General features: G+C 40.7%; 2 protein-coding genes across 4 annotated transcripts in view; one reads left to right on the top strand and one right to left on the bottom strand.

The window, feature by feature from the left end:
• The window catches only part of LOC111221724 (contactin-4-like), a 159,931-nt gene extending 144,995 nt beyond the window's left edge, over positions 1 to 14,936 (top strand). Inside the window, exons 13-23 of one of the 2 annotated variants that reach the window (XM_022745247.1) lie at positions 4,202 to 4,377; positions 6,789 to 6,906; positions 7,346 to 7,504; positions 8,335 to 8,484; positions 9,524 to 9,594; positions 11,357 to 11,591; positions 11,880 to 11,995; positions 12,994 to 13,180; positions 13,271 to 13,383; positions 13,477 to 13,645; positions 14,064 to 14,936. In XM_022745247.1, the coding sequence (XP_022600968.1) occupies positions 4,202 to 4,377; positions 6,789 to 6,906; positions 7,346 to 7,504; positions 8,335 to 8,484; positions 9,524 to 9,594; positions 11,357 to 11,591; positions 11,880 to 11,995; positions 12,994 to 13,180; positions 13,271 to 13,383; positions 13,477 to 13,645; positions 14,064 to 14,155 (1,586 nt within the window). In that variant the 3' untranslated portion in view covers positions 14,156 to 14,936. Of the gene's footprint in view, positions 1 to 4,201; positions 4,378 to 6,785; positions 6,907 to 7,345; positions 7,505 to 8,334; positions 8,485 to 9,523; positions 9,595 to 11,356; positions 11,592 to 11,879; positions 11,996 to 12,993; positions 13,181 to 13,270; positions 13,384 to 13,476; positions 13,646 to 14,063 lie in introns of both variants that reach the window. The other variant, XM_022745246.1, reaches the window with a different exon arrangement.
• A 6,624-nt stretch (positions 14,937 to 21,560) lies between these two features.
• Positions 21,561 to 27,069, bottom strand: part of LOC111221723 (band 4.1-like protein 1) — an 86,217-nt gene continuing 80,708 nt past the window's right edge. For both annotated transcript variants that reach the window (XM_022745244.1, XM_022745245.1), the window contains 5 exons: positions 24,713 to 24,772; positions 23,609 to 23,704; positions 22,902 to 22,982; positions 22,671 to 22,787; positions 21,561 to 22,157 (listed from right to left, as the gene is read on the bottom strand). In XM_022745244.1, coding sequence (XP_022600965.1) covers positions 22,152 to 22,157; positions 22,671 to 22,787; positions 22,902 to 22,982; positions 23,609 to 23,704; positions 24,713 to 24,772 — 360 coding nt within the window. In that variant the 3' untranslated portion in view covers positions 21,561 to 22,151. The remainder of the gene's footprint in view (positions 22,158 to 22,670; positions 22,788 to 22,901; positions 22,983 to 23,608; positions 23,705 to 24,712; positions 24,773 to 27,069) is intronic.

Genomic DNA, 27,069 nt, shown 5'->3' with positions numbered 1-27,069 from the left:
CGTTAGCTCGCGCTCTCTCTTGGTCGGCCATATGTTATTGTTGCACGGCTCCTCTGTGTGTTCCCACCGTAAACCTGTGTCAATAAGTCATCTGTTTGGCTACATTAGGTGTCTGGGGTCCTACACTTCCTTCAGTTCCTTTGCTGTAATAGTAGCACTGTGATCGTTGTTGCTGTTTAACAGCAGCGGTTCAACTACATGTTGCTTAAATAATAAAATAATAATAATAATAAAAGATTCATCCAGTTCTTGTTTATTTGAGCATAAAACAGTGCAGAGGATCATGAGACCTTATAATGTTTTTTTTTGTTGTTTTTTTTTTTAACATTCAAATGCCACTTGGCTTAAATATAGATCTCATGTAGGTTGTTAGTTCAAACATTGATGTTGACATATTCGTGACTAATGTTGTCTTACAGTGGCAGGAGTCATCTCTTTCCTCTTTAAGTAAGGCACATTAGTAAATGGAAGTATTGTGACTATGTTCTACTGCTCTGTTGTAAAATGTCTCAGAGGGGGGGGGGTTTAGTGTTCGGCTCAACAAAGCACATGAGACCTCAGCAATGTTTCCCGATCTTTAGCCATGACAACAATCCTCCCCTGACCTTCACCAAGTAATGTTAGTTACCTAAACCCACCAGACCTGAAAGCAGAAGTCTGGTCTTTTAACAAGTATTGTGTGTGTATCATCCAAAGCCTGTATTTTTGATTGGTCTCAGTTTCTGCTGAGGCAGCAGATGGTCGGGTCAGAGTTTGGTGTCAACAGCATGAATTCATGAACCCAACCTGTTTTGTGTCAACCATCCAGGCTGGTGGTGGTGGAGTAATGCTTACCTGCCAACATTTAGACTTCAAAAATAAAGATATATATATATATATATATATATATATATATATCTTTCCTGGATGATAGAGGGTGTCAGTGGGGGAGTGCAGCAGCTTGGGATTCAAAGTAAATAAGTAAATGATATATATAACATATATACATAATGAACACACAACAGGATTCATTTGAATTTTTAATAATTGTGAATTAATTGACATTTAGCATTAGATAAACATTAGATGACAGGTTTAGTTAAACTTGTAAACGTAACAACTATTAATTACTTCCACAGTTGAATGTCACACATGCTGCACACATCACTTGAATCGGGGCTTTGTGTTGCCAGATTGTGGTAACAGATGTGTTGAATTTGTATGTATGTGTGTGGATCAGAAAAAAACATACAAAACATATGAATGAGGATTTATAATGATATATCATTTAAAATAAAGGTTGTGGGACATGAAAATTACGTCAGATTCCCGGGAACAACAACAAAACAAGAGAGCGCCGGGAGATTACCTTGAAATACAAGAGACTCCCAGGAAAAACAGGAGTGTTGGCAGGTATGGGAATGTTTTCTTGGCACACTTCGGGCCCCTTAATACCAATCAATCATGGTTTGAATGCTACAGATTATCTGACATTCCCTTATGGCCACAATTTACCATCTTCTAACAGCTACTTCAAGCAGGATAATGCTCCATGTCTCAAAGCAAAAGTCGCCTCAAACTGGTTTCAGGAACATGACAGTGAGTGAACTTCAGTGACCTCTCCAGTCACCAGATCTGAATCCAGTAGAACACCTCCGGGATGTGGTAGAACAGGAGATTGGCAGCCTGAATGTGCAGCTGACAAATCTGCAGAAATGATGTGAATCAATCTTGTCAACATGGAGCAGAATCCAACATCTTGTGGAATCCATGCCACGAAGAACTGAGGCTGTTTTGTGAGCAAAGACAGGAACAAATAAGCCTGTGGCTGAGGGCCACAGACAAGCTGGGGAAGTCAGAAAGTATTGAGAGATGGTGTAACACCGAGTTTGTACTGGTTCTTTGTTGAGAAAGATATAGAACATTACTAATCATAACCAACCATATCCTTTAACTTTGACCAGGATCTTTATCAAACCTTAAACAAGTAGGTTTAGTTACCTAAACATAACTAGAACTCATGGCTGACCAGGATGAGGACTGAAGTCTCGCTAACATTAGTGTCATGACTTAATCTATACAAACAGGTTCACAAATGGCTTTGCACATATACGTACCATATCCTCTGAATTGTGTTTTGATCAAAAACTTCACTTCCTCTTTATGGACAGTTTGTTTGTTTTTTCAGTCATGACAGCCAGCAGGAATGGGTTTAAGAATAAAGATACAAACATAAATGCTACAGCCTGAGTCAGTGAGTAAATCATTAATACATGGTATGTTAAAGATTATTCAAATCATTCAAATTACAAAAGAGTCTCCATGTCAGTGCATTAGATGGAGTTCATTAGCCAACTAAACTATCATTCATGAATGATATTGCACCTGGAACACTAGTTTTGAACTTATTAACTTTCATGTATATTTAATTCATGACACGCATTGGTTTGACGTTTGATTAATCCACGGTCAGTTATTCATAAACACTATGACAAGTAGAGCACTTTTGAATTTTTCTGCATCTTAAGTACAAACTGAAACATGCCAACACCTCAGCAGGACTCCCTGAGATACCAGCCAGTCTGTCTGAGCGTGTTTAGCACACTCTCTAACTTGTCTCTGATTGACCCTGCTAAATGAGTGGGTTACTACCCTCTCGTTTCAAGTGGCAGCAGGTAACAAGGCATTATACAAGATGGAAAGCAATCAAATTATGGCCAAAAGCCCGGTGTGTGGTGGTGTAACCAACCTTGGTTGTCCATATAATCCGTCACAAATGATGACAGAGGAGGGTAATAAGGGAGCATATTCCCACCGTCATTGACGCAGGGAATCTCTCGGGACAGTAGCACACCGCGAGGAGAGGAGTTCATGTTAGAAAGAGGCAGATACACTGATCCTGCTGGAGAAATAAAAGGAAACAAAGTTTATATTATGTTTCCATGTTGCAGAGATGGAGGAGTAAATATTTTTGACTGTGGGTCCATGTAAGTATTTCCCTCTAGATCCTTCTGCTCTCTCCTACTTCCTTCTCCTCACATCATTTAGTGTAACTGTCTCACCATGAAAACCCCAGCAAAACAGCCCTGACACATTTCTTAAAGGTTTTTTCTTTTTCTTTTTTTCTCACCTTTTAAATTTTTCAGCTTTCCTATTTCCTCCTTGCTCTTGTTCTACAAGGTGTAGCTGGCCTTTAGAAACAGAGCAGCTAGACAGAGCAGTGGCAGACCCTTGAATACCTCCTGTGTGTTATTACCACGTTTTTACTGCGTCGCCATCGCTCACCATTTAGCCCCAGCAATAGAGAACTGGGCCTTTCAGACACACTTTCATTGTGTATATGACAAAACCCAGCAGCTGATAGCATTCTGGCCTGATATCAGAAACGGTTAGATAAATCACATTGGAAGCGTATGGTGGTTGTGTGTGTGTGTGTGTGTGTGTGTGTGTGTGTGTGTGTCAGGGAGGAGTGGGAGGGGGCCAATACAATGAAGGTATCGAATTCACTCTGGATGAAGACTGCACTGCCGGCACTTTCAACATGAATCTATGCCTGTCCAGGGATCATTTGCCATGGTTAATTTAGTCTGTGTGCTCAGAGTGGCAATTTCAACCAAGTAATCACAGCACCCCCAAGAGGGAGATAGGTGTTGTACACTCTGAGAACAAAGCCTTTGCCTCTCATTTTCCCTCTCTCATATCCTTCCACCTTCCTCCTCCTCCTCCTCCTCCTCCTCCTCCACTGCTCACGCACAAGTGCAGATAAGGGACGCTTGCCTTATTCCCATGTGATGCTATTGTAATGCACTGCAGGCTTGAAAAGAGAGTAGTCACTGGAAGAAGTGCTCACTGCTGTTTACTGTTTTCCTGGCGGTGCGTTTTGGGAATTTCGGCCGATCGGGGGGAGTCCCAGGCTGAAGGCTGAGCTGACAGTGACACATGGAGGCTTCTCTGGATGCAGGAGAGACACGTCTCCGAGTCCCCGCAGAGACAAGCTCAGGCTGAGACTAATACCAGTTATTGTAGCTGTGCACCCTACTTTGCTGTGTGCTCTGTCCCGTATATCCCTCTATTAACTGAGTCTGACATATCCATAAGGATGATGGAAGGGCTTGGCTTTTTCCAAAGCCATTTCCTGTACTGAATCATAACGCCTGGAAAAGAGGAGCAGAACAGTGTGTTTGATCAAAATGTTGGACAGATGTGAATGTGTGTGTTTCAGAGCCGACCATCATCACCACCCTGCCGTCCACGCTGGACGTCACTGTGGGGGAGAGTGTGGTCCTGCCCTGTCAAGTGAGCCATGACCCATCTCTGGAGCTCAAGTTCACCTGGTTCTTCAACGAGCAGCTCATCCACTTCGGGAGCCACGGGGGATTTTTTGAAAAAGTGGGGGGTGTAAGTGTACAATCCCCTCATCATTTCTGCCAGTGTGCGAGGCTATCGGGCCTCCGATGTTTAAACCAGCTGCCGTGGTGTGAGACCTGCACAGGTTTCACATTGACAAACAATCAGAGACGTGCACACAGTGAGGGGTGGTTAGAAAACACACTGTCTCAATGTCATGATAACATACTTAGGGATATTTTCACGATGTAGAAGTTAAGCAATCTACTGTAAACTAATACAATTACCATTTGACAGTATATTTATATGACACAATCAAAAATACACTTCTAAAATTTCATTAATACACACAGCACTGATAATAAACTGATAAACATCTGTCGGCTCAGGTTATCTAACATGACGCATTAAAGTCCAGTGAGAAAAGGAAATGAGTAGCAGTGATACCATTAACTGAGACAACACAAAATTATCCCCGCAGGGAGTAAGAAATGAACCGTCTATGTCCCAAACCCACAACAGGTTGTATTGGTTAAAAGCACAGAAGCTCCCCCACAAGAAAAGTTAACATTACAAAAAAATGAAAGTAACATGAAATTAAGAGCAATTAAGAGAAACTCCCTGATATAGTAACCTCGTATGATTTTTACCATCAAAATATACTACACTAGATTTATGCCAAAGATGTTACATAAGTGCAAAAAGTGAATACAGGTAAAGCTTAATTCGTAAGAGACTGGATTTAGTATTGATATTAAGTATTACTCATCAGATATACAGGAATAGGAGAAGACGCCTGCTTGTTTTTTTTTCTCAATGAAATATTACAAGTTTACATAACATTCTCAGCAGCTGATCAACCTGATGACTTATCATTGATTAGAGAGCCTGAAATATTGTTGCAGTATTCATTAAAGGCCCCATCTTTTACACTTCCTGTATTCTATTTGACGTGTTGATCCATAAGAAGATATATTTGTGGTTTTAAGAACCAAAAACATCTCCGCCAATCAGAGGAGAGGAGGCTCTGAGCCGCTCACTGTAAATCTACCTTTATACAACATGGGACCTTTAAATACTCATAAACACATAATAACACTTTATGATAAGTGTGAACTGTCTTACCTTAAAACTTTCTTCCACTCCAGTTTCTTTTCAAAACTGCCGACCATCTTATTAAAAACTGGTGCTCCGACCAGATCGCTGGATGCTACCACTAATTATTACACTCTGAGCTAATGAGGATTACTTCTGAGAATATTGGACAGCTTTCACGCATTACTTTTGCGATTCACACAACACCCTTATCCTGATCTCCTCCACGAGTTCACAGTCATTACAGATTGTGTTCCTCTCACAGTGAAGTCACAGCTTTTACACCATGTTTGTCAGATGACCCATATTGCATAATAAGTAATTAAGAAACAAGCCTTATTGTCGTGTGTTGACGAATGCTCATTTTATTAGCACCACTGTGCCCTTTAGACATTGATTTATTTTTCAACCTCCCTTCAGAGATTTCATTGAATAAAGGTCGAGGGGTGACTGTGAAGATTCATTGGTCCATCAATATTGTACTTCTTCTTCTTTTAGCAGGGTCATAATAAATTCAGCCGCAGTGCAGAGGGAATGTTTGTATCAAGTGTATTATTTATGGCCAGAAAATTGCTGCCTGTGGTTTATTTTAAAATGAAATTTACATACACACCCTGCAACCAGTCTCAGTCAGCTGCCGTACACTTTAAAAGGTTTCGCAGTTTACACCTCAGCATGTGATGTGTGGGCTTGGTTTTTACCTAAGAAAAATTCAAGGCTCCCTCAAAAACTGCCGGCGTAAAGAAAAGAAAATACAGCGCTGAGGTGTCCTTCCTGTTTCTTTTATGATGTAGGTGCTTCTTGTACCAATCGTTTGCAGTCAGTCTCCTCGTCCTAATAAATTGCTGTGTATCTACACTTACATTGATTAAGCTCCCAGCCACTCCACAGAATTCTCACAGCCATTGTGCCACAGCTTTCTGCAATGTCCAATTTATTACAGAGAACCTGCTGTGCTCTGCTCTGATGAAATGATAATGTAGGAGTGGGAATTGCAATTAGAGATGGAATAAAAAGGCGCCTTAAAAGAAGTACCTATTAGAATGGCCATTAGACTGCTCTTACAGCTGAAACAGCTCTATACCATAATCAAAATTAAGCAATTCCAGTACATTTCTGTACTTATATTGACAAAAAGCATGGCGCATGTGCCCAAGACAGAAAATGGAAGAAAATGCTCCACGAGGAAATATAGATTTACTTTTCAAGATACACATACATGAAATTGAGCTTTGTGTTCAACTGGTTTTGTTCCCATGTGGCCTGGAAAATCAGTATTGCTCTTGAATTACATTAGCTGGAGTGTTTACCATGTTGTTTATAGACATCTGTGTGTGTATGTGTGTTCATGTGTTGAATGACAGCAGCATTCGGCAGGAGACATTATGATTCGAAACATCCAGCTGAGGCATGCTGGGAAGTACACGTGCGCCGTGCAAACGAAGGTGGACAGCATTTCCATCGCTGTTGACTTGGTCGTCAGAGGTAAGCTACGTCCAATAGATAAGCTTCAGTTCAAAATAACCGCATACATATTTCAGCTTACCGATGTTTAAGGTTGCACAGCAGTCAAATAATTTATCATTCATCGACTGCTGAAGACGGCAGGAGCTTGTTAGTGATTAATGTTTACTGTGACTGGTGGTACCTCGCCAAGGAAGAAATAAAAGAGTAGAATGAAAAGGATGGCAAAAGAAATTTCTCTCTTCAAGGTTTAAAGCAAATTTTGTGTCTAATTAGACCGAATAGTTCCCAAAGGTTTCACACTGAACTGACTTCAGTAGCCGCAGGTGCTAAAACCTCCACCGCTCTCTCCACCATCTTTCTATCTCTTCCTCATTTACATCCCCCCCACCCCCTCCCTCCTCCGTCTGTCTCTCTATCTTTCTCTTCCTCTTTCCTGCCCGGCTATGCCATCTATCAGGTCCCCCGGGGCCCCCCACCAGCATCCATGTAGAAGAAATCACTGATACCACAGCCTCTCTGTCCTGGAGGCCTGGTCCTGATAATCACAGTCCAATTACAGCATATACCATCCAGGCCAGGACACCATTTTCCCTCGGGTGGCAGGCTGTCACCACAGGTAAGCTCTCTCCAACCAGCTGCGGCCTCCTCCAATCACATGTGGGGGGGGGGGTCACTCTTCATTCTGCCTTGCCTGTGAGAATATTGGAGATGTAATTTTTACCCTGGTGCAAAATGGTACGCAACTGTAGCATGACCACTGACCGCCATTTTATCGGACTCCTGGGGATCCTGAAACATGGATCCTGTCCAGATGATGAAGCTTGTTGCCAGGGCTGTAATTTGATAGTGTAGTTAAGTGATAGCACCGGTGTAATTTTTTCCCCATATCCTCTGTAATGGGGCCCTTAGCATTCATGCATGATTGGTATAATGTGCTTTTATCCCGTACTGTATACCCTGTTCTATTGATATTTTTGTGAATTAAGGACAGTTTGAGCTGAGATATTTTTACTGCTCTCATTGATTTACCATGTCAGCTTCATATATTTGAAACGGATCTACATTATGACCTTGTAGGTGCACAGAGCTCCTGTCTCAAAAGAAGAACTGATCGTTCTTGTCATTTTTGGTAAAATTACCAATATTTTTTTCTATATTTTGCATATTGCTATAACTCCAGTTAACTTGCACAATTTGGAATTAAATAATACCATTTCTTTTCATGTGATTCTTTTGCATCATGTTGTTGTTTTATGAGTTGTGCATTATGTGTCCTTGTGAGGGATTACACCTGTCCTATGTACTTGTGGTGGAGTCCTACCAGGCCTGTCAGCCTGGAGGACAGTCTGCTGATGCTAAGCTGACACACACACACACACACAAACAGAAAACACACACAAAGAAGTTTCTGGATGCTGAGGAGGGGCACTGTGTGTTTTATGCCAGTTCCTGACGTGGTGGGGGGCCACCGGCTGACAGCTACAGTAATAGACCTGAGCCCTTGGGTGGAATATGAGTTTCGAGTCCTGGCAAGCAACACCATCGGGACCGGCGAGCCCAGCAAGCCATCCAAACAAGCAAGGACAAAGGGGACCTGTATGTACTGCATGAGCAGAAAAACATTTCCTTATGTATCACGTTTGTTTTTTCCATTCAATACAAACATTACATACTTACTTTCTTTTTCCTTGTTAACTAACAGTTGAAAATCTTGGGAAATACGCTTGCTTATTTTCTTGCAGAGAGCGAGATGAGACCCTTGTAGCATCATGTTTTAACCCCTGTAGCATCAGACATGAGTCTGTCCATAAAACATGACACTACAGCCTCAATAGGTTAACTCGCATAAACACTGGAAAAAGGGGAAACCAGCTAGCCTAGCTCTGTGCTAAGGTTACAAAATCCCCCTAACAGCAATAGTTACATGTATCTTAATCCATAAGTGTAAAAACAAGTTGCAAACAATTTCTAGCACATAGCTCCCTGTTGTTTTAACACTTAAGATTTGTATTACATGTTATATGACCTTTAGAAGTGCTGCTAGGTGGATTTTGTTATCTCTGGACATAGCCAGCTGTTTTGCCCCATTTTCCAGTGTTTATGGTAAGCTAAGCTAACGGCCTCCTAGCTGTAGACTCATATTTAGTGCACAGACAGGAAAATGGCATCAATCTTTTCATCTAATTCTTGGCAAAAAGGCAAACATTCCCAAAATGTAGAACAAGACCTCGGTTGTAGGTGCCATAAAATTTCAGTACTGCCCAAAATGCAGATTTTGTGTCGGTTTCTCTGCTACAAGAAACTAAAGTTCTGCTCAATTTGAACCTTAAGAGAAAAATAAACATCTCTAATCCAGAGACTGCGGGATTCACCAAGGTTAGATCCTTTGTGTGTTTTGTTCCTTTGATATCTGTTGCTATAAAAAAGCATCATTGGGTGATCACATCTGCAAACATGACTCAGCTGCGAGACGTTTGCTGATATCTCACAGGATTTCTGGATGTTTAAGTTCAAACATGTCAAAATAAAGGGCCTTTCTGCCATACTGGAGTAGCAACTTGGAGAATGATTACATGTGCCTTCTCTGTGTCGTGTGAAGTCAACAGAGCTAAGCTGATCTGTCTTCTACCTCCAGCTCCGAAGGTCACACCAGCTAATGTGAGTGGAGGCGGTGGCAGTCGTTCAGAATTAGTCATCACATGGGAGGTAAGCAAGCTCACTCAGGACCCCTCACCCATGGAGGAGGGAGCCAGACGTCATTACTCTCTACGGATCTGGTCCTCTGTTTCATTAATAACAGCTGAACGGCTTAATATATGGCATTTCATTTTTAAGAACAGAGAGGCAATAACTGCTGCTGTCACCCTGGGGGAGAGAAAAATGCTTTTGAGGTTTCAATAAGATAATTAAACTCAATGGCTCCTTCAAAGTCCCAACTTTTTTTTTCCGATTGTTTTTCTTTTCTTTCTCTCTTTTTCTTTCTTTATTCCTACAAAACCCCCGCATATCAGCCCAGCTCCAAAAGCTTATATTTATTCAGGCTGCTCAGAATCATCAGACCCTGCTGTGAAATGTTTCACAAAATCAGTGTTGATGTTTCAATATGCAAGAGTTCAATTAAATTCTAACTCCTGCCTAACAAAAGCCGCTATTTCGCCTCAAGTCCTGAAAATTCCCGAGGCATTTTCCTTTTGACATAATAGCAGGGATGGAGTGTTGCATTTTTAATTCTTACTTTTGTTGAAACAAAAAGGGGAATTACATACTGGCCATTTGTATTTGCATAATAGCTGTAACTCACTAAGGTGAAAGAAGCACCAGGAAGCAGAATAAAAGCTTAAAGCTCATGATGATGAGAAGTCTTCTGTTAAAGGCTGGTGTTAAAGGTCCGTATTTTACACTTTTTCTGAAGTGTTGATCCATAAGAAGATACAGTATATTTGTGGTTTTAACAACCAAAAACCATTTCAATGTAGTTTCATATCTCCTCTCTCAGGCTTCTCTCTGGTGCTCTAGTAACAACAGGTCAGTGAGCCAATCAGAAGAGAGGAGGCTCTGATCCTCTTGTTGACTGTTTTCTGATTGATCGAATAAAAACATAGCAGATTTCAGGTAAACACTCAGAGAAACCAAATGCTGGAAGGTTGGATGGTGGGTCCAGGTGGGCAGGGCTTGTGGCATGGCTGAGAGCGGTGACTGCTTGGTTGTGACATCATAAAGTTACAGAAGTCATGACCGCTGGTTTTAAGGCTCATTTTCTGAATACAGGCTGTGTGCATTTCTCTGTGGACTGAGCGCTTTGATACTTTCACAGTATTAATATAGAACCTAGACCTGCTTCATAATCAAACAACACATGGACATCAACCTTTATACTATAAGGGACCTATAAGATTTTGGCCTGATGGTGGCATTAGAGGAAAAGTTTAGTTTAGTTTAGTTGCACATGTAACAAAACACAAAAATCAATAACACATTAGTTCAACATACACATAAAAAAAGACAATAGTAATGTACCTCACATGCCACAATATACAAATGTGTGTAATTGGATTTGTCTCAAAAATCCAGCAGAGACACACACTTGTGAACAGAAATACATGATAAAATATGTACATATTTATATTGAAAATAGAAAGAATAATTAAATCATGGAAGAGTGCAGCCGGGTCTTCAATCAATAAATGTGCCGACTTTCATCAGTCTTTTTCTAAAGAAAGGAGCTTAATAAGGTCGGTGGAATATGTAACAGCTCAAAATATATTTCAGTTTATAAGATATGCATAAACAAAACTGGAGTAAAGAGTTGATGGACATTTATGAACCAAAATACTTTTTTGTTCCCAACACCAATTGATTTTTTTTTTTTTTTTACTACAAACTCAAAAAATGTGATTTATCCATCTGAACTATTGAGGGGGGGGGGGGGGGTTGTTTAGAAGTGCTCAGTCTTTGTGTTGTCCTGCAGCCTGTTCCAGAGGAGCTGCAGAATGGGCCGGGTTTCGGCTACGTCGTGGCTTTTCGACCCCGCGGTGCCACAGGGTGGATGCAGGCTGCCGTGCCATCCGCCGAGACGTCCAGATACGTCTTTAAAAATGAGAGCATCCAGCCTTTCTCGCCTTTCCACGTGAAGGTCGGAGTTTACAACAATGAGGGGGAAGGGCCGTTTGGACCTGTTACTACTATCTACTCTGCTGAGGAAGGTGCGTGTGATCTTATGTTTTACACAACATGTTATGGAATAGCTCTACAGGTTCAGCTAGTGTTAATGCATGAGTACAAGACTAGATGCATACAGGGTCAGAACAGAGGCAGCTGTGATTTTGCAGCCCTATCAGCACTTGCAGACGTCTTCCCCACACTTCCCTCCCTCTGCTGTTCAGATGAAAGAAATGACTTTGAAACAGTTTTGATGTTCCTACTTTGAGAGGGGTCATCAAAGCTCAGTGTTACTTCTAAAATCATTTAGAGTCTTTATATATTAACTCCAGAGCCTGGCCGAGCGCCCACCAGGGTTCGTGCCAAGAGCCTCTCTGCATCCGAGATTGAAGTTTCATGGAAAGCTCTGCCCTGGAATGCCAGCAAGAAGAGAGTGCTGGGCTATGAGGTGAGCTACACTGACATACCTTGTTTGTGTGTGCTTCCATTGGACTTGTGTGTGTGTGTGTGTGTGTGTGTGTGTGTGTGTTTGTGTGTGTGTGTGTGTGTGTGTGTGTGTGTGTGTGTGTGTGTGTGTGTGTGTGTGTGTAAGCACGTGGCAACTAATGCTGTTGAATCTTGTTCTCTTCTATTATTGATGAGTTTTTCAGGCTCATGCACCTTGGGCATAGGAGATAATAGCTTGCTGCATGCATAATGGTCCAGCCTAGTCCCATGCCTGTGGGTTTAGTTGTGTTTCTCTTGTTGCTTACCTAAGTACTGTAACCACCCTGATTACTGATGCAATACTCTGAGGGGTAGAGCATTTAGCTTCTAATCCACACAACAAAGCAGTTTCAGACAGTGGCTTTGCACTCACTTAGTTCTTGTCATTTTAATTCCGCTCATTATTGAAATCCAAGATTTGAACAAAAGCATTGTTTTCATCCTCGGATTGCATAAAGTGCCAGAATTATAAATTGTTGACCACTAAGAGTCAACAGAGGAGCAGGGCCTGAACAAACCATTCCTGTGAGGAAAGACAAATTATATTTGTGTTGTCAAGCATGCCAGCTATTTCAGCCCTGACAAGCAGGGTGACAAAGAAAATCTGTTATCAGTGGAAGTTGATGGCAGGGGATTTTTGAGGATTCTGTTCTTCCTCTTTGTTTTCCTTTTTTTTTTTCATCTGCATATTTGACCTCCCTCTTTACTACATGACTTAAATCATGACACATCTGAAGAGTACAGCTGAGGCACGTGCTGTGGCTCACAGCGAACAAAAGGCACGTGAGGTGACATGCTGCGAAGGCTTGTTTTCAGACCAGCTCACTTCTTCCATGCAACTGAGTTCACATCTCCCTGTTTGCAGTTTGCACTTCATTGACTTGGTGTAACAGAAAGCTTTTAAGGTGTCCGTCATGTTTTCTGCGTTCACGTCTGTGGTTCTGCCCTGTTGCTTTCCAGCTGAGGTACTGGAGTAGAAGTGAAAGGGAAGACACAGCCAGCGTGCAAAGGACTGTGGGAAATCAAACATCTACTATTATCCATGGGGTGAAAGGCAGCACCACATATTACATCTCAGTGAGGGCGTATAACACTGCAGGGACAGGGCCTCCCAGCACCACTGTCAATGTTACCACCAAGAAACCACGTAATTATCACATCTAATTATGAAGTACAAGTCGCTCTCTGCCAACGTTCAGCTTTTGTTTGAGGTGAATAATGTGTTTTCTCCTCTCAGCACCCAGTCAGCCACCAGTTAAAGTGATGTGGAACACATCAAACTCCAAGATTATACTGAACTGGGAGCAGGTCAAAGCCCTGGAGAATGAGTCAGAGGTCACCGGTTATAAAGTAAGTACCCAGTCACTCTGTGTTATCAGAAAATTATGGTACCATGGCTCCTGCGCCTGACTCTTTACTTGACTTGCAACATTCGTTCTTCAGGTGCTCTACAAGAAGAACCGACACAGCCGCCCCAATGTCATGGAAACCAACACCACCTCTGTGGAGCTCGCGCTGCCCACTGATGAGGATTATATTATCCAGATAAAGCCATTTGGAGAGGGAGGGGAAGGCAGCAGTAGCAGACAGATCACCATCCCAAGGATACCAGGTCAGTGGAGAGCTAGTTAGTGCCTCCCTCGTGGCTGAGCTGAATAATCCACTCCCCTGCTGCTGTCTTGCCAGAACAGATTAGCTATCATCATCTCTGAGGGAACAGGGAGAGTGGGAAAATAATGTGCTACATGAAACATTTGTGTAATTATGGCCACTATGTGACACCATAATGCAAGCCCTGCTTGAAAAGTTGAGCAATTTATTTAAAACACTTTGGAATTCTCATTCGACTGCTGAAGTATTAACTCAAATATTTCTTGAAATGAATGTTTTCAGCTCATGATTACTAAAGCAGGAGAGGTGGTTGATTGAAGAAATTAAATTCCAAAGTGATTTGAGGCTTCTTTTTTTTTTGTTGCTCTTTTTTCTTAGAGATCAGACTAACAGCCTTGTTCTTTTCAATAACTTTTCAGGCCCCAACGCAGTTGGCTCAGCATCCAAGGTCTCAACTCTATCAGCACTCAGTACAATAGCACTGTCTTTCACAGCGCGGACATCTTTATGACAAACAGCTCTCAGCAGACATTGCATCTGATGCGGAGACAGCTCTATGGTGGAACGCAAACACAGCCCACTCTGGTGTAACTAGATCCATTCATTTAGATTTTAGAGGCAGAAGGAAGAAGCTGACAAAAAAAGCTGACAAAAAAATAAAAAATATGCCATTGAGATATCAGGGAAGGAGTCCCCTTCAGCACCCAGGCTAAGAAAAGGAGATTGACCGATGTCGTGACTATGTTGTTACCAAAGCAGCTTTCATAAGAAAAAAAGTAAAGAGAAAAATGTCTTATATGCATCTTTTTGTATGACATGTTGAGCTTTTATAGATTTTGTTTTCTTAATAAATTGAAAGTCAGTCTGGGCTTATTGGGGTACAATTAGGTGCATGGCAAATAAAATCATCAAATTTTCCAGTCTGGAGGTTTAAGAATGTGATTTGACAGCGTACCTTTTGTCTTCTTAAATAAGTTAAGACTTGGGCTGTAAAAGACCAGAGAAGTTTCTTTTTCTTACAGTGGATGAATTATTATCTGTTACCCGTTGCATCTTCACATTTCTGTTTGTGCAATATTTCAACAATATTTCACACAAAAGACTGCATCGACATGTTGAGTGTTTTTCATTATTGGTCATCTGATGTGAAGAGAGGATTAGCATCGAAAATCATGTCTCTAGACAGCACATGCTAATGCCTTATGATACTAGTAAAGTGTTAAAGGAGCTATTTGTAAGTTTTGCGAGTGTTAGCATTAACAACTGTTTTCTTAACAGGCTAGAAGGAACATTGCGAGTTCAGCATCAAACTTCATTCCTTGCTGAGAACCATCTCCAATGGTGGAAAGCAACGCTAATGTTAACTCTTGCCTTGCTTCTATTTATATCACTTTTATTCTTCCACTGATGTTAGCATGCCAACAAGCTTGCCCAGCACCAACCAGACTGTGTCATCACTTTCCGAATCACTGTAGCGTCCAGTCTGCCCTGAGGAGGCAGCGCTCCTCTTGTTTTGTAAACGCAACAATGGCTGAAGCTCTTAACAAGCGACCATCTGGTGGTAAAACTTACAAATAGCCCATTTAACATCTGTGAGCTAGGTGAAGTTAGCTAGCAAAAGTTGATTCAAGATGGATCAACCTAAGTTAGCTATAATGAGTTTTTTTTTTTTTTTTAAGAAATGAATCTACAGAAAATGAAGAATAAAAAACTATCAACTTTGTTGGTTTCCTCCTCTGTCAGATATTGCTAATGCTAACTGCTAACTAATTACAAAAAGGTCAAAATAAGTCTAAATACTCATATATGATATACACTGAAAGAGTCCTCTGGCCCTTTGTAGCACAACTACAAAAGAAGACAAAATCCAGTCTTTGTGTAAACAGGCCTTTTAAAGTTCAGCTTAAGCTAACATGGGGCGTTATCTGTCGAGTTAACTAATTAAATTGCTATCTCCCAAAGTTCATTGTTTTTGTAGAAGGATTCGTAATGGTACAGGTAATTTTGTTATAAGGACATCAATGACAAACCCACAGACTACAACTCAAACAAAGATACTCCCTTGATTTGCTAACTGATGAATGCTAAAGCTTTGTATAAGCTCTTGTAAAGCTCTAGAATTCAATTTTCACATTAAGGAGGGCTGTTCATTACATTATAATAGCACTCAGAAGGAATCACTTTATAGCCTGTATGGACAGACTGATAACAGCGACCGATAACTCTTTGATCAAACCTATGACACATGAGACTATCCGTTAACATTCTAGATGCTAATGCGGTAGCACACCATGTTTTTGGTGCCGGTCCTCTCCGGTGAGTTGACAAAGAACTCCCAAAAAGTTGATGAAGTCCTTCAAGCCACTCATGAAATCATTACCGACCTTGTTACCAGAAAAAGCACCATGCTGTTGTTGGAGAGCATCTCCCCTGGGTTCCTCTACCTTGGCCATTGAACTGCACTGGTGACCGGACCCTCGTGGCTGTCTCATGCTCCTCATTCTTTCAGTTAGCCCTGTGTCTAGAGCTATTCTTTGCCTTCTGTGTGCCTCATCATATGTTCAAAATCCTCAGGTCCTTAAAGAGCCTTAACTTATCATATGTATATCAAAAACATTAGAAACATAGAAATATGAAGCAGCCGCGGTGATGTTTACATGCTGCTGTGTTGGTAGAAACTGTATGTGGTCAGGATCAGAGGTAGGGGGCCAGCATCCTTTGTGCAATGCTGAGGTTAGTTTGAATGGCATTCTGCTGTTTCGCATGGGATATTGGCAATATATGAGGCCTGGTGCATTTTTATAGGTGTGTATTCTTAATAAAAGACGATGCTGCTGATCTTTTCCTTTTTTCCATAGTCTCCTGATGCCATGTGGGACTGCTGTGCTGCAGGGGTACAGTGCAGTCTGTATGTAGCTTGTAAACCAGTTTAGTAGTTTGTAGTACTTTGAAGGGAAGTGTACTGTAGGCTACTGGGTCTTGCTCGGAATCATGCATCAAGAAACATGTAATATACTGTTTTGTACACTTCAAATCATTTATATAAAAGAACCTTTCTAAAGAGATGATTTACTTGGTTTTTATGTAATAACTGTTTCATACTGTAGCTAACTGTTGCTCAGCATGACTGTACTTTGTCCTACTTTGTCCATCTGCAAACCGCCCGAATGGCTTTAGGAACATGCAAGGTTCATACATCTGATAGGTTTGTGTATACCGTGTGTGTACCATTAAAACTGAACCATGATCAGCCCCGTGTCTATGCTTCTGTCTCAGTCAGCCCCACTGAGATGTACTGGGTCTACTGTCCATATATGCTCTACATGAGGGTTTCCTCTGTTGCTGTTTGTTGTTTATACTGTGTTAATAAAGATTATTGATTTATACAACAATGTCAAGCTCTGCCAGTCCATCCCTCAATACATAACTATGTCAGAAATGACATAGGATTCAAACTATACCTATACAAGTCAATGCATCAGCCATAAATGCTACATTTAGGAAGAATAGGAATGTTCAGTTTTGTTGACACTGTCAGAGAGGTATTGATTCAGCTATATGTTTATTATTGAAGTTGTGGTAAGTGGTAATTTATGGCAGAGCTGTTGTATTGGATTGCCTAAGATTTTACAGGTGTATATAATAAAGTTGAAAGAATATAATAGAATTGTATGGCATAATCACACAGCGGTAGCAATTTCCAATGGGTTCCAATCATTTAAAATTGCAGTTCCGTAATGTTGGGGGACTTGTGAAAGACAGACTAGAAAAATAATGGTTAAAATAGAAGCAGCAGAGGGCCCTTGTATGGTTCAAGCTCCATTAACATCCTACATTCCCATGAGTCAACTTAATACCAGTAGATCCTCCATGCTGGGAAAACACCCACATCTTAATCAAAGAACCCGGTATAGGCTTTCTGTTAAAACATTTTTTTAAAAGTTCTAGACTCCTGGCTCAACCTGAGATAACCCTGGTGACATTACTATGACATCATTAGGGGTTATTGTCTCAGACATAACCATGCTCTTCTTCCAATGTACGGAAAACATACAGATGGTGTCACAGGTAGAGAAGTACTCAAAGTAGTAACTTTGTTTTCTTTTATCTGACATTACCCTTTTTTTTTTTTTATAACATATAAATGCTGAAAGTCCATGGAGGTTCCTGTTTATGGAAGCGTAAAGTAGTTTGATATTTTGAGTGAAATTACTGCTTTAGTGTGTTGCTTGCAGATAATGCACTAGGTGGCACTAAAAACACACAAATACCTTGACTCTGCACCACAGTTGTATGAATAGAATTTTGCCACAAGATGGCAGTGCAACATCATCCTTCATTACCCTGATCACACAGAAGCCCTTTATTTCCTATGATGAATTATTGCTGTGTGAAAATGTTCAAGCCACAAACATTTTCTCAAGTTTCACTTCTTCATTACAGGTAACCATGCATAATGAAATCCCTCTCCCCTCTTTTCCGAATCAGAGACAGTGTTTGAATCATACTGAGACATTTATTTATGCATGTATGTTTTCCATTTAGACTGAATGCAAATACAGCAAATACACACCACCAAGCACTAGGGGAATGTATAGCAAAAGGCAGTGGAGAATTGAAGGTGGAGGCTAAACAGCAGAGCAGGTCGATGCTCTTCACAGAAAAAAATAAGCTCATATCCATAAATCGGTATTGTGCTGGTTTTCCGCATTAATGGGGCCAATAAATGTTTTTCATCTCATTGAGGACTAACAGTGCAGATCCAGAGAGGCTTCTTTTTTCAATGCACTCTGTGTCACATTCTTTACAAGACAGTAATTCACTTTCAATACGTCTCCTCCTCACCTTGGACTGAGAGGAGAGGTCGTTTCTACATCTGCCTCATGGTGATTAACAGCACTTTCAGCTGAGCACTTAACTGTGACTCCCATAACCACAACTCCAAACATAAGGCACCCACTCATGACATTTCTATTGCTCTGCTGTCCTTCGGATTTTACTTACTGCTTCATTCCTTCAATCTAAAAACACACATCTCTGCTCCTGTCAATTTCTACATAGTTTACAGGATAATACACAGTAGTTTGGATATTAATATATAAATACAGCCCGCCCCCCATCCTTCAACTCACCACCTTGCCCACATTGCACAACTTCTCTCCTGATGCCTACAGTCGATTCTTCTTCCATCAGTAGTGTGTCCAGTACTACAGCAAAGCCAGGCCATTTTTCCCCAACAGTTTACAGTATATGTGCTGCTATCATGGCGAGCAAGTGCCTTCACAACAGTCCAGTGTCATTTGACCAGATAAAATAAAATAGAGCAAAATAGAATATACAAATCATCATCAGGTTGGGAATTTCTTTTCCACAGACACATCAACAGCAGGTTGACAGTTTCAAGTCAGGGGATGGGGGGATTAGACGACGAGGGCGACAAAGCCATGGTCACAAGTGTCAGAAAAGCTCCTTTGAGTATCACTAACTGTGTTATAGGTTTTGGTTACGCTTCAGTACGCATGACAGTTCACAGTTTTCTCCCTTTAGAGGACAGAGGATAGGAATAATGGCTGCTTATTGCAAATCTCACAAGCAGTGCACTTGACTGCTTCGGTTAACAGTAGCACAAAGTTAACAATGACGACAACAAGGCTAACATGGGTCAGGCTCCATCAGAGGGATTTGTATGTATAAGTGATGCATAGTATAGTATTAAAGGTCATCCAGGATATATGTTCTGTGGATAATCATGTATGTCACACATGTATGAGTCTCAGCTTTGTCTGCAAGGGGAACAGGGAGGAAAAACACAGGCCTCACACTCACCACTCCTATAAATTACAATTACAAACTCATACACCATAACTTAAAAGAGTTAATTCAACAGAAAACAACAAAAAAAATACCCATGTTAATCTTGTGGTTTTGAACTTTTCAGGCAGTGTTTGTGAACATGCACATTGAATCAAAACTGGAAAATCTATTTTTTTAACATTGCTTGTTGAAGTTGCAGTTTCAAGTTGCTATTGGTCCATATTTTTATATTATGACTACATTTAAAGTCTTACTTTGAAGTTGCAATAATTATTTTTGTATCGACAATGGTTTAAAATCTTTATATGTAATGTGAAAGTAGTAACAACCGCATAGAGAAAGACAGTATCACCCAACTGTGGTTTCCCTCAGCTCTGTGAAGCACTTTAGCCTCTTGAGCTACATGCTAGCTGCTAAGCACCAAACTGCAGACACACTTAGCAGTTAGAGAAGGATGTGACAGCTTAAAGTCAAATATTTCCCTCAAGAGGCCAAAACAGAGCTAAAAGGCAGTAAATATTTGAATTACATTCACCAGGTGGCCAGAAATATGACTCCAAATGGATGCTAATTCTGCTCTGCATCTGCTGGATGTTTTAATAGACAGCTGTTTGCTAGTAGGTGACGATGTGTTTACAACTTGTTGCACTGCCTACAAGTGGCCAAAAACATTAATCGAAGCAGGTTCAAGGAATTGATATGATGCTGATATTGATTATTGACAGGGACATTTGTGAGTTTTGCTATTGCTACATAGTCAGTGTTAGCATTAACAGCGGTTTACTCTCAGTCTTGCCAAGAGCTTCAGCCATCATTGCATTTACAATACAAGAGGTTATAATACACCTTCTGAGCAGCGCTATTTCTTCAGGACAGACTGGAAGCTACAGTGACTCGGTATTGGAAAGTGACAAGACAGTCCAGCCGGTCTTGGGCTAGCTGCTTAGCATGCTGATTTCAGTAGAGGATAAAGAAATAGAAGCAAAGTATTAACATTATGATTGGTGTTGCTTTCCACCTCTGGAGACAGCTCTTGGTGAGTAAAGAAATGAGGTTTGATACTGAACACTCAACATTTCTTCTAGACTAGTAAGTAAACAGCTGCTAATGCTAATGTTGGCTATGTAGCAATACCAAAATTTACAAATAGCTCCTTTAAGATTTTGAATATGGAATGAATAGCAAACTGATTCGAGATACTTCAGGCACAGCAAAAAAGTCATATAGCTAGTCCCATCACAACAAACTAACTACATTTAAGTGATATCTTTTTAAATAACTTTGTTCGATGCCGTAGTTCACTTGAGTTCTTGCAAAATAAAAAAATTAGGTCCTTCTTAAAGGAGGCCTGGATATTAAAGAGCGATGTCAGCATGTTCACACACATGAGGACTGAGACTTCCAAAAACACAAGAACAACATAAACCCTGTTTCATGGTGGACATCAGTAAAATCAAGTAAGAAAACGGTAAAAACATATCGTCACATTTCTGAAACTTATTAGATAAAACATTATTCATATTAAAATTTCTCTACAAATCTTATAACTGTGCCCAAAAACATGTGACCAGCATTTCTTTACGTTGATGGAGAGTTGATGCCAAAATGAAAACAGTAATAGTGAAGAGGAGAGAAATGGGACGAGGACAGTGATGTCTGTTTTTGTTGGAGACTGTGACCAAAGCAGCGTCCCAGCTATCCACTGAACTGTCCTCATATTCCTCAAGTAGAGTCCACCAACATTAGTATGTGTCCACTACTCACTGTCTCAGTGTTTTTACAGTTTCTCCGTAGGTGCTCGTTCCCATCATATCAGAGCTTCTTATGGATTTCAAATGGGGAAGTGTCCGCATACTTTTTTTTTCATTCCCTCGGCTATTTTCTTTAATTGAATCATGCAGATTATAATCATCTGATATTATACACATTTCATAAACAAGCAAACACTGGACATAAATTAGATTCTCTATAGATAAAAATGTAAAAAGCTAATAAGACAGCTGTTGATTATACTGAAGTTGTCACAGCCAAGAGGTGGCAATAACAAGCACAGAGGCTGCCTTTTTGCCACTTGGCACCAACCTCCCCACCCCACCCCCCATCACCAGCATTGTCCCCATACTTTGACTCAGCTGTCCTCTTCTCTTATATACTCATTTCATATGTGACAGTAGCACAGGGAAGATATTTGTGACCTTAAAATAGAAAGAAGATTGTTTTTGAGGGGAAGGTGTTGGGGCTGTGGAGTTTAGGGTTAAAAAGTCAATGATTGAAATGATCCTGAGGGTTCAAAAATGCGTTAGATTAAATAAGATGCAAGCAAAGTTTAAGACGAATGACTCTTAACAGAAGTGAATTCAAATAGGAACAGCTGTGACTGGGGTTCTCTTTCAACCTCGCATCACTCAGAGCGGTAAATTATCCAATAGGAGACTCTTCGCTTCCTGTTCCGTGAGGAGGTGGAGGGCTGGGATGGGCCGGGGGAGGACGGGAGGCCTGGTCACAGTTGGTTTGTCTAAAGGGACAGGAGTGAAGGTCTACTGACTGCTTCATGGAGCGCAGTCTGGTCTCGTGTTGGTGTGTACACAGTGGGGTAGAGAGTCCTCTTGGTGGCGTACTGCAGGGTGGGGCAGGAGACACACAGCTGGAGGGATCGTCTCGTGTCTCCCCGTCTCAGGAGCCGCCATGACCAATCAGGACTACAACAAGACGACAAACACATTTGTCGTCACACATCACATCAACATGGACGCATGATGAGATAATAGATCCCTGAGCACAAACACAAAAAGTCTCTTCATTGTCTTTTTTTTTTTTATCTCTGTGCAGTCGTTTTCTATCTACATAGAGACGTTAGGTTGTTTTGTGTCTCGTGATAGTTTTGTGTCTATTTGTGCTAGATTTGCATATATATGTCATTTTTTGCATCACGCAGTCATTTTCCATCTGCATAGAGATGCGTGGTTGTTTTGTGTGTCTCTGACATTATTTTGTTCTTCTGTGATGCAAAAACTGTCAACTTTGTGGTTGTTTTATATCTCTGTGGTTGTTTTGCATCTCTTTGCAGTCACTTGGTTGACTTTCCAAAAAAATTACTTGACGCAGAGACTTTATCCGGCCTGTTCAGCCATCCACTGATGCACCGAAGCATAGTAATTTTGTGACATGCACTCCTACACATGAGCAGACTGTGAGCACTCAGAGTCACATACCTCTGCTTTCTGCTGCAGCTCCTCAGTGGGAGACTCTGTTTCCCTGATAACCACTGCTTTTGTCACCAGCATGTCGGGGTGCTGCTGCTTGGCCTCCTGGATCGCCATGGCGAGGGCCTGGAGATGTGACGCACCAACATATGGGTCATAAACCTCACATATTAACTTCCAGTGCCTTATAACTTACTGTACAAGTATTGCATTTCTGTAATGCAATAATATTCCTCTCACCTGATGCTGGTCCACATCATCATCTCCTGTGATTATAATCCTCTTCTCGATTCTGGTCTCTGAGTAGCCTCCTTTCACAGTCTGCACAACACACGCAGAAATAAATTAACTGAATGAATCATAAGCTGATTCCCCACGATTAAAAATTCCATTTTATAGATGACAAAAGTTGTTATCAAATGCATCATTGTTTTTATTTTATTTTTATTTCCACTAATCAGTGTGGTGTTTCTGTACCAGTTTCTTGTCTTCAGAAACATCAAGTTCATCAATTGTACACCAGATCATTTCTCAGTAAAGACATTTCTTGTTTTATTACACCAAATAAAAAAGTCTCTCACAAAATGGAAACAGATTGAGTCCCTGTTGTTGTTGTTTTGCAGTGTACAGTGAGAAATAGAGATATTGTACTTAAATGTCTAGAAAATCAGCAAGATGGTTTTAGTATCAATGTAAAACCTACAGGAGTTTCTTACATCGTTATATCACATTGTGTGGCAAAAAAATATTAAATATATTTTTCCTTTTTATTAATGTCAATAAAACAAACTTATTATTTACATCCACCTCTTGTATTTGTCCATCTAATCTAATCTAATCTCACCAAAGGGGGAGGGGTCAGAAGTGTACCATAAATTACAGATGTGGTGGGCTGACTCAAAGCCCCAGTCATTAAATTGTATCCATGGGAACAGATAATGTGTTACCTTGGTAACTTGAGTTGTGGTTGCTGAGGTGACGTTCTCAGCAGTGATGGTCAGCGGGGACACAACGGACTCCCTCCCCTGGGTGCTGGCTTTTACCTACAGCACAATGATTAGAGGGGAGTCACACACACACTACAGAGACACACACACACACACACACGCTCATACACAACACGTATTTGCCACAGCCAGAGGTCTCAAGTTCCTGGGGCGAATATAACAAATGTGAAATGTGTTATATTCAAGACACAGAATGTTATCAGGGTCTCCGTCTACCTGATTTTACACTCTGTCAACTTATTGAATGAAGACCACTAACACAGTGGGAAGCTTTATAATGGAGAATGGCCCTTTAATAAATTTTGTATTAGAAAATTAATTCAAATTAATAATTCATTTTAATAATTAATTTCTTTAGATTAGTAATGACCAGGCTTGCCTCTGGCACTCATCAGGAACTCATCGGTGTGATGTGTCTCCTCAAATTTCTATCACCAAGAAGAAACATCAGAGAGATAGAAGATGCCTCTATTAAAGGGGCACTCCAAGGGATTTAGTACTGAACTTTCACGAAGTTGGGGAACTCACAAAAAATTGATCTTTAAAAATGGTCTGAATTGAAGCTTCAGAGGCAGAGATGTATGGGTTAAATTCCAACGACATTTTCCATGATGCATCTTGTTTTTGCTAGGTTTTTGCTCTCTTTAAGACACCACTCCTGTACGTTGTAACATGGGCATTACTGTTCAAAACTTCACCCGATGACAGTTCATTTTCATCTACTCATCTAAATTTTCTCACCCACAGTCTTTGTTGTATAAAAACTGAGTCATTATCACCAAATACAGTACTGTGGCCCACACCCACGCTGCAGATATGTTCCTCTCTAACTTTATTCATTTTGACACTTTTATATACAGACTTCTCTCTTTTATATACTTCACGTATAGGTCAAGGCTAGAAAAGAAGACGAGGGGCGGCACAATGGCTGGAGTTTCTTATTCTGCCACCACGCGCACACACATACACACGCGCACGCACACACACACACACACACATACAAACACTGTCACATTGATGTATTTCCTCTATAAAGATACTTACAGGGGAGCCATTTTCTTTAAGGGCAACATGAGCCTCCTGTGGGCTGACAACTCCGTAGTTCTGAAGGAGAGAGAGAAACAGTCTTGAGATTTGTGAGTCTTTGATAATATGTATGTGTACATTAAAGGAATCCATTAGGTGATTATTTCTTTCTTTCTTTCTTTTTTTCTTCCTTTTGTTTGGCTTTCCCCTGCCAGGAAAATGCCTGCATCTTTAAAACTCCACACCCCCAGTTTGTAACTCAGGCTTTGTGTTGTAAATGTATACACCTCTATGCATGCTGCCTCATCAGAGCCACTGATGATGTGATTAGTTACACCTGTGCTTTGCCTGCAACAACAAGGCAAAGGGGTCTGTGGGGACACAAGCAGGAAACAACAAACACATGACTGGGTGAGCTGCGGTGTCTTTCCTTCTTGTTTTACTTTTGGGATATAATGAATGACATGGTTATCTGTGGTGTGGTAAACCATGGAGTTGTTACATTAGCAAATGACTCAGCAATGTCAGTTATGCAGCAGTATCTATATAAAGTTTGCACGTTAGGTAATATTAGCCTCCATAAGCTACTGGACATGCAGCAGCAGCAACAGTGTTTTATTGCTTACTTTTATAAAAGGAGGAATATGTTATTTCTCCTTTCAGAGTTCTTGTCTTAAAGCTTCACTCATCAATATTTCATATCAACCTCATCTCATCAACCTTATTCCCAGTGAACAGTGGGCAACTATTTGGAGCATTTAGCAGCTGGAGAGTCAGATCCTTCAAAAGTTGCTGGAAGTTTAAATCAGAGTTGAAGCAGAGCAACTACTGAACTTTGAATTATCAGGTCACAAGAAACAAAACTCTAAATGAATGCTGATGTTGACACGTGTGTGCTGGATGTTCACCACATCAGCCTGTTGACAGTGTGTCAGTGCTGTGTTTTCAGCTTGTTCCAAAACAAATGAAGTAATGCTGCTTTAAAGCAACTAAATGTATCGATGTACTAGGGTTATTTATATATATCTGAAGCATGTCCATCTCTTTTAGTCAGATTTAGTCAAACAGCACTGGTATGTCATCTAAAATGTTTCAGTATACTTTTATTCAACTGGGAGTCTTTAAAATTATGCTAGGATGATGATATCACTTATAAAATCTTTGTAGCATTTTGTAGCAGCAAAGTCAGAGAAAATTTATTTCAATGAGTTATGAACAGTATTGACAACATATTCTTTAGCGATAATAATAATGATAATAAGAATAAGACTATTTGTATAGTGCTTCACATGAGTCAAATATAAAACGTCCAACCAAATCAAAGTAAGATGTAAATGAAATTAAAACGACACCACACAATAAAAGCTTTTTTTTATAAAAATGTGTCTTGTTGTTGTTGTTGAGAAACTCAACACACATGACATGTCTCCCTCTGCTGGACGAACAACATTAGTATTGGAGATCTTTGTCTGCCAATAGATATCGTCATCCTACATTTATAACACACACACACACACACACACACACACAACTGTGGCTTACACTGGCATCTTTGAAAATTTGACTCAACACTGATCTGTCACTTCAAGACACCATTTCCACATCACTGCCTAAGCTCATACACACCATTAGCTGAATGGCTAAAGATCCCGGCAATGATTACAATTTAATAAGGCACCTGTGGGACAGCCAGCCAGCACTCAAATCTTTGCCTCTGGACATGAATGGGATTCGCACCTGCTTTCATCATCCTCATTAATACACTGTCAATACTTTAATCACTCCATAATGATGCTATTATGTCATCGGCGTCTGGGGAATACGGCCTTCATGGCAGCGAAACCCAAAGAAAAATGCTTTCTCCTCTAATGAAGACTAACTCTGGAGCGCTGCAAAAAAAATATGAAATCCTTCATTGCAAGTCTGTTTGTTGGGTGACTGATGGAACTGATCCTATGAGTATTATCCTCACTTGCCCTTTCTACCAATACTTCCAGTCAAAATGTAACATGATGAAGGTCTAAAATAGGACACAGAGAAATATATAGCAAAAAAACAATTTGACATTTTGGGAGAGTTAGACAAGAAGACTCTCATGTCTGTGGCATAAATGCGGAGCTACAGCCAGCAGCCGGTTAGCTTAGCTTAGCATAAAGAGTGGAAAAACAGGGGGATACAGCTAGCCTGTCTCTGGTAAGGTAACAAAATCCACCCAACAGCACCTCTAAAGCTCAATAATTAACATGTTGCTGTTTGTTAAATCTGTACAAAAACTGAGGTGTAAAAATGACAGTGACTGCCACCATGAGGTTGACTGGCGAACAATGGAGACCCCATGTAGTCACCGCACCTGGCCGAGAAATAGTCCAGCACAG

The sequence above is a fragment of the Seriola dumerili genome, unplaced genomic scaffold (assembly GCF_002260705.1).
Source record: "Seriola dumerili isolate Sdu_G_001 unplaced genomic scaffold, Sdu_1.0 BDQW01000088.1, whole genome shotgun sequence".
In the NCBI taxonomy this organism is placed as follows: domain Eukaryota; kingdom Metazoa; phylum Chordata; class Actinopteri; order Carangiformes; family Carangidae; genus Seriola; species Seriola dumerili.
This window is presented reverse-complemented; position numbering and strand designations above follow the sequence as displayed.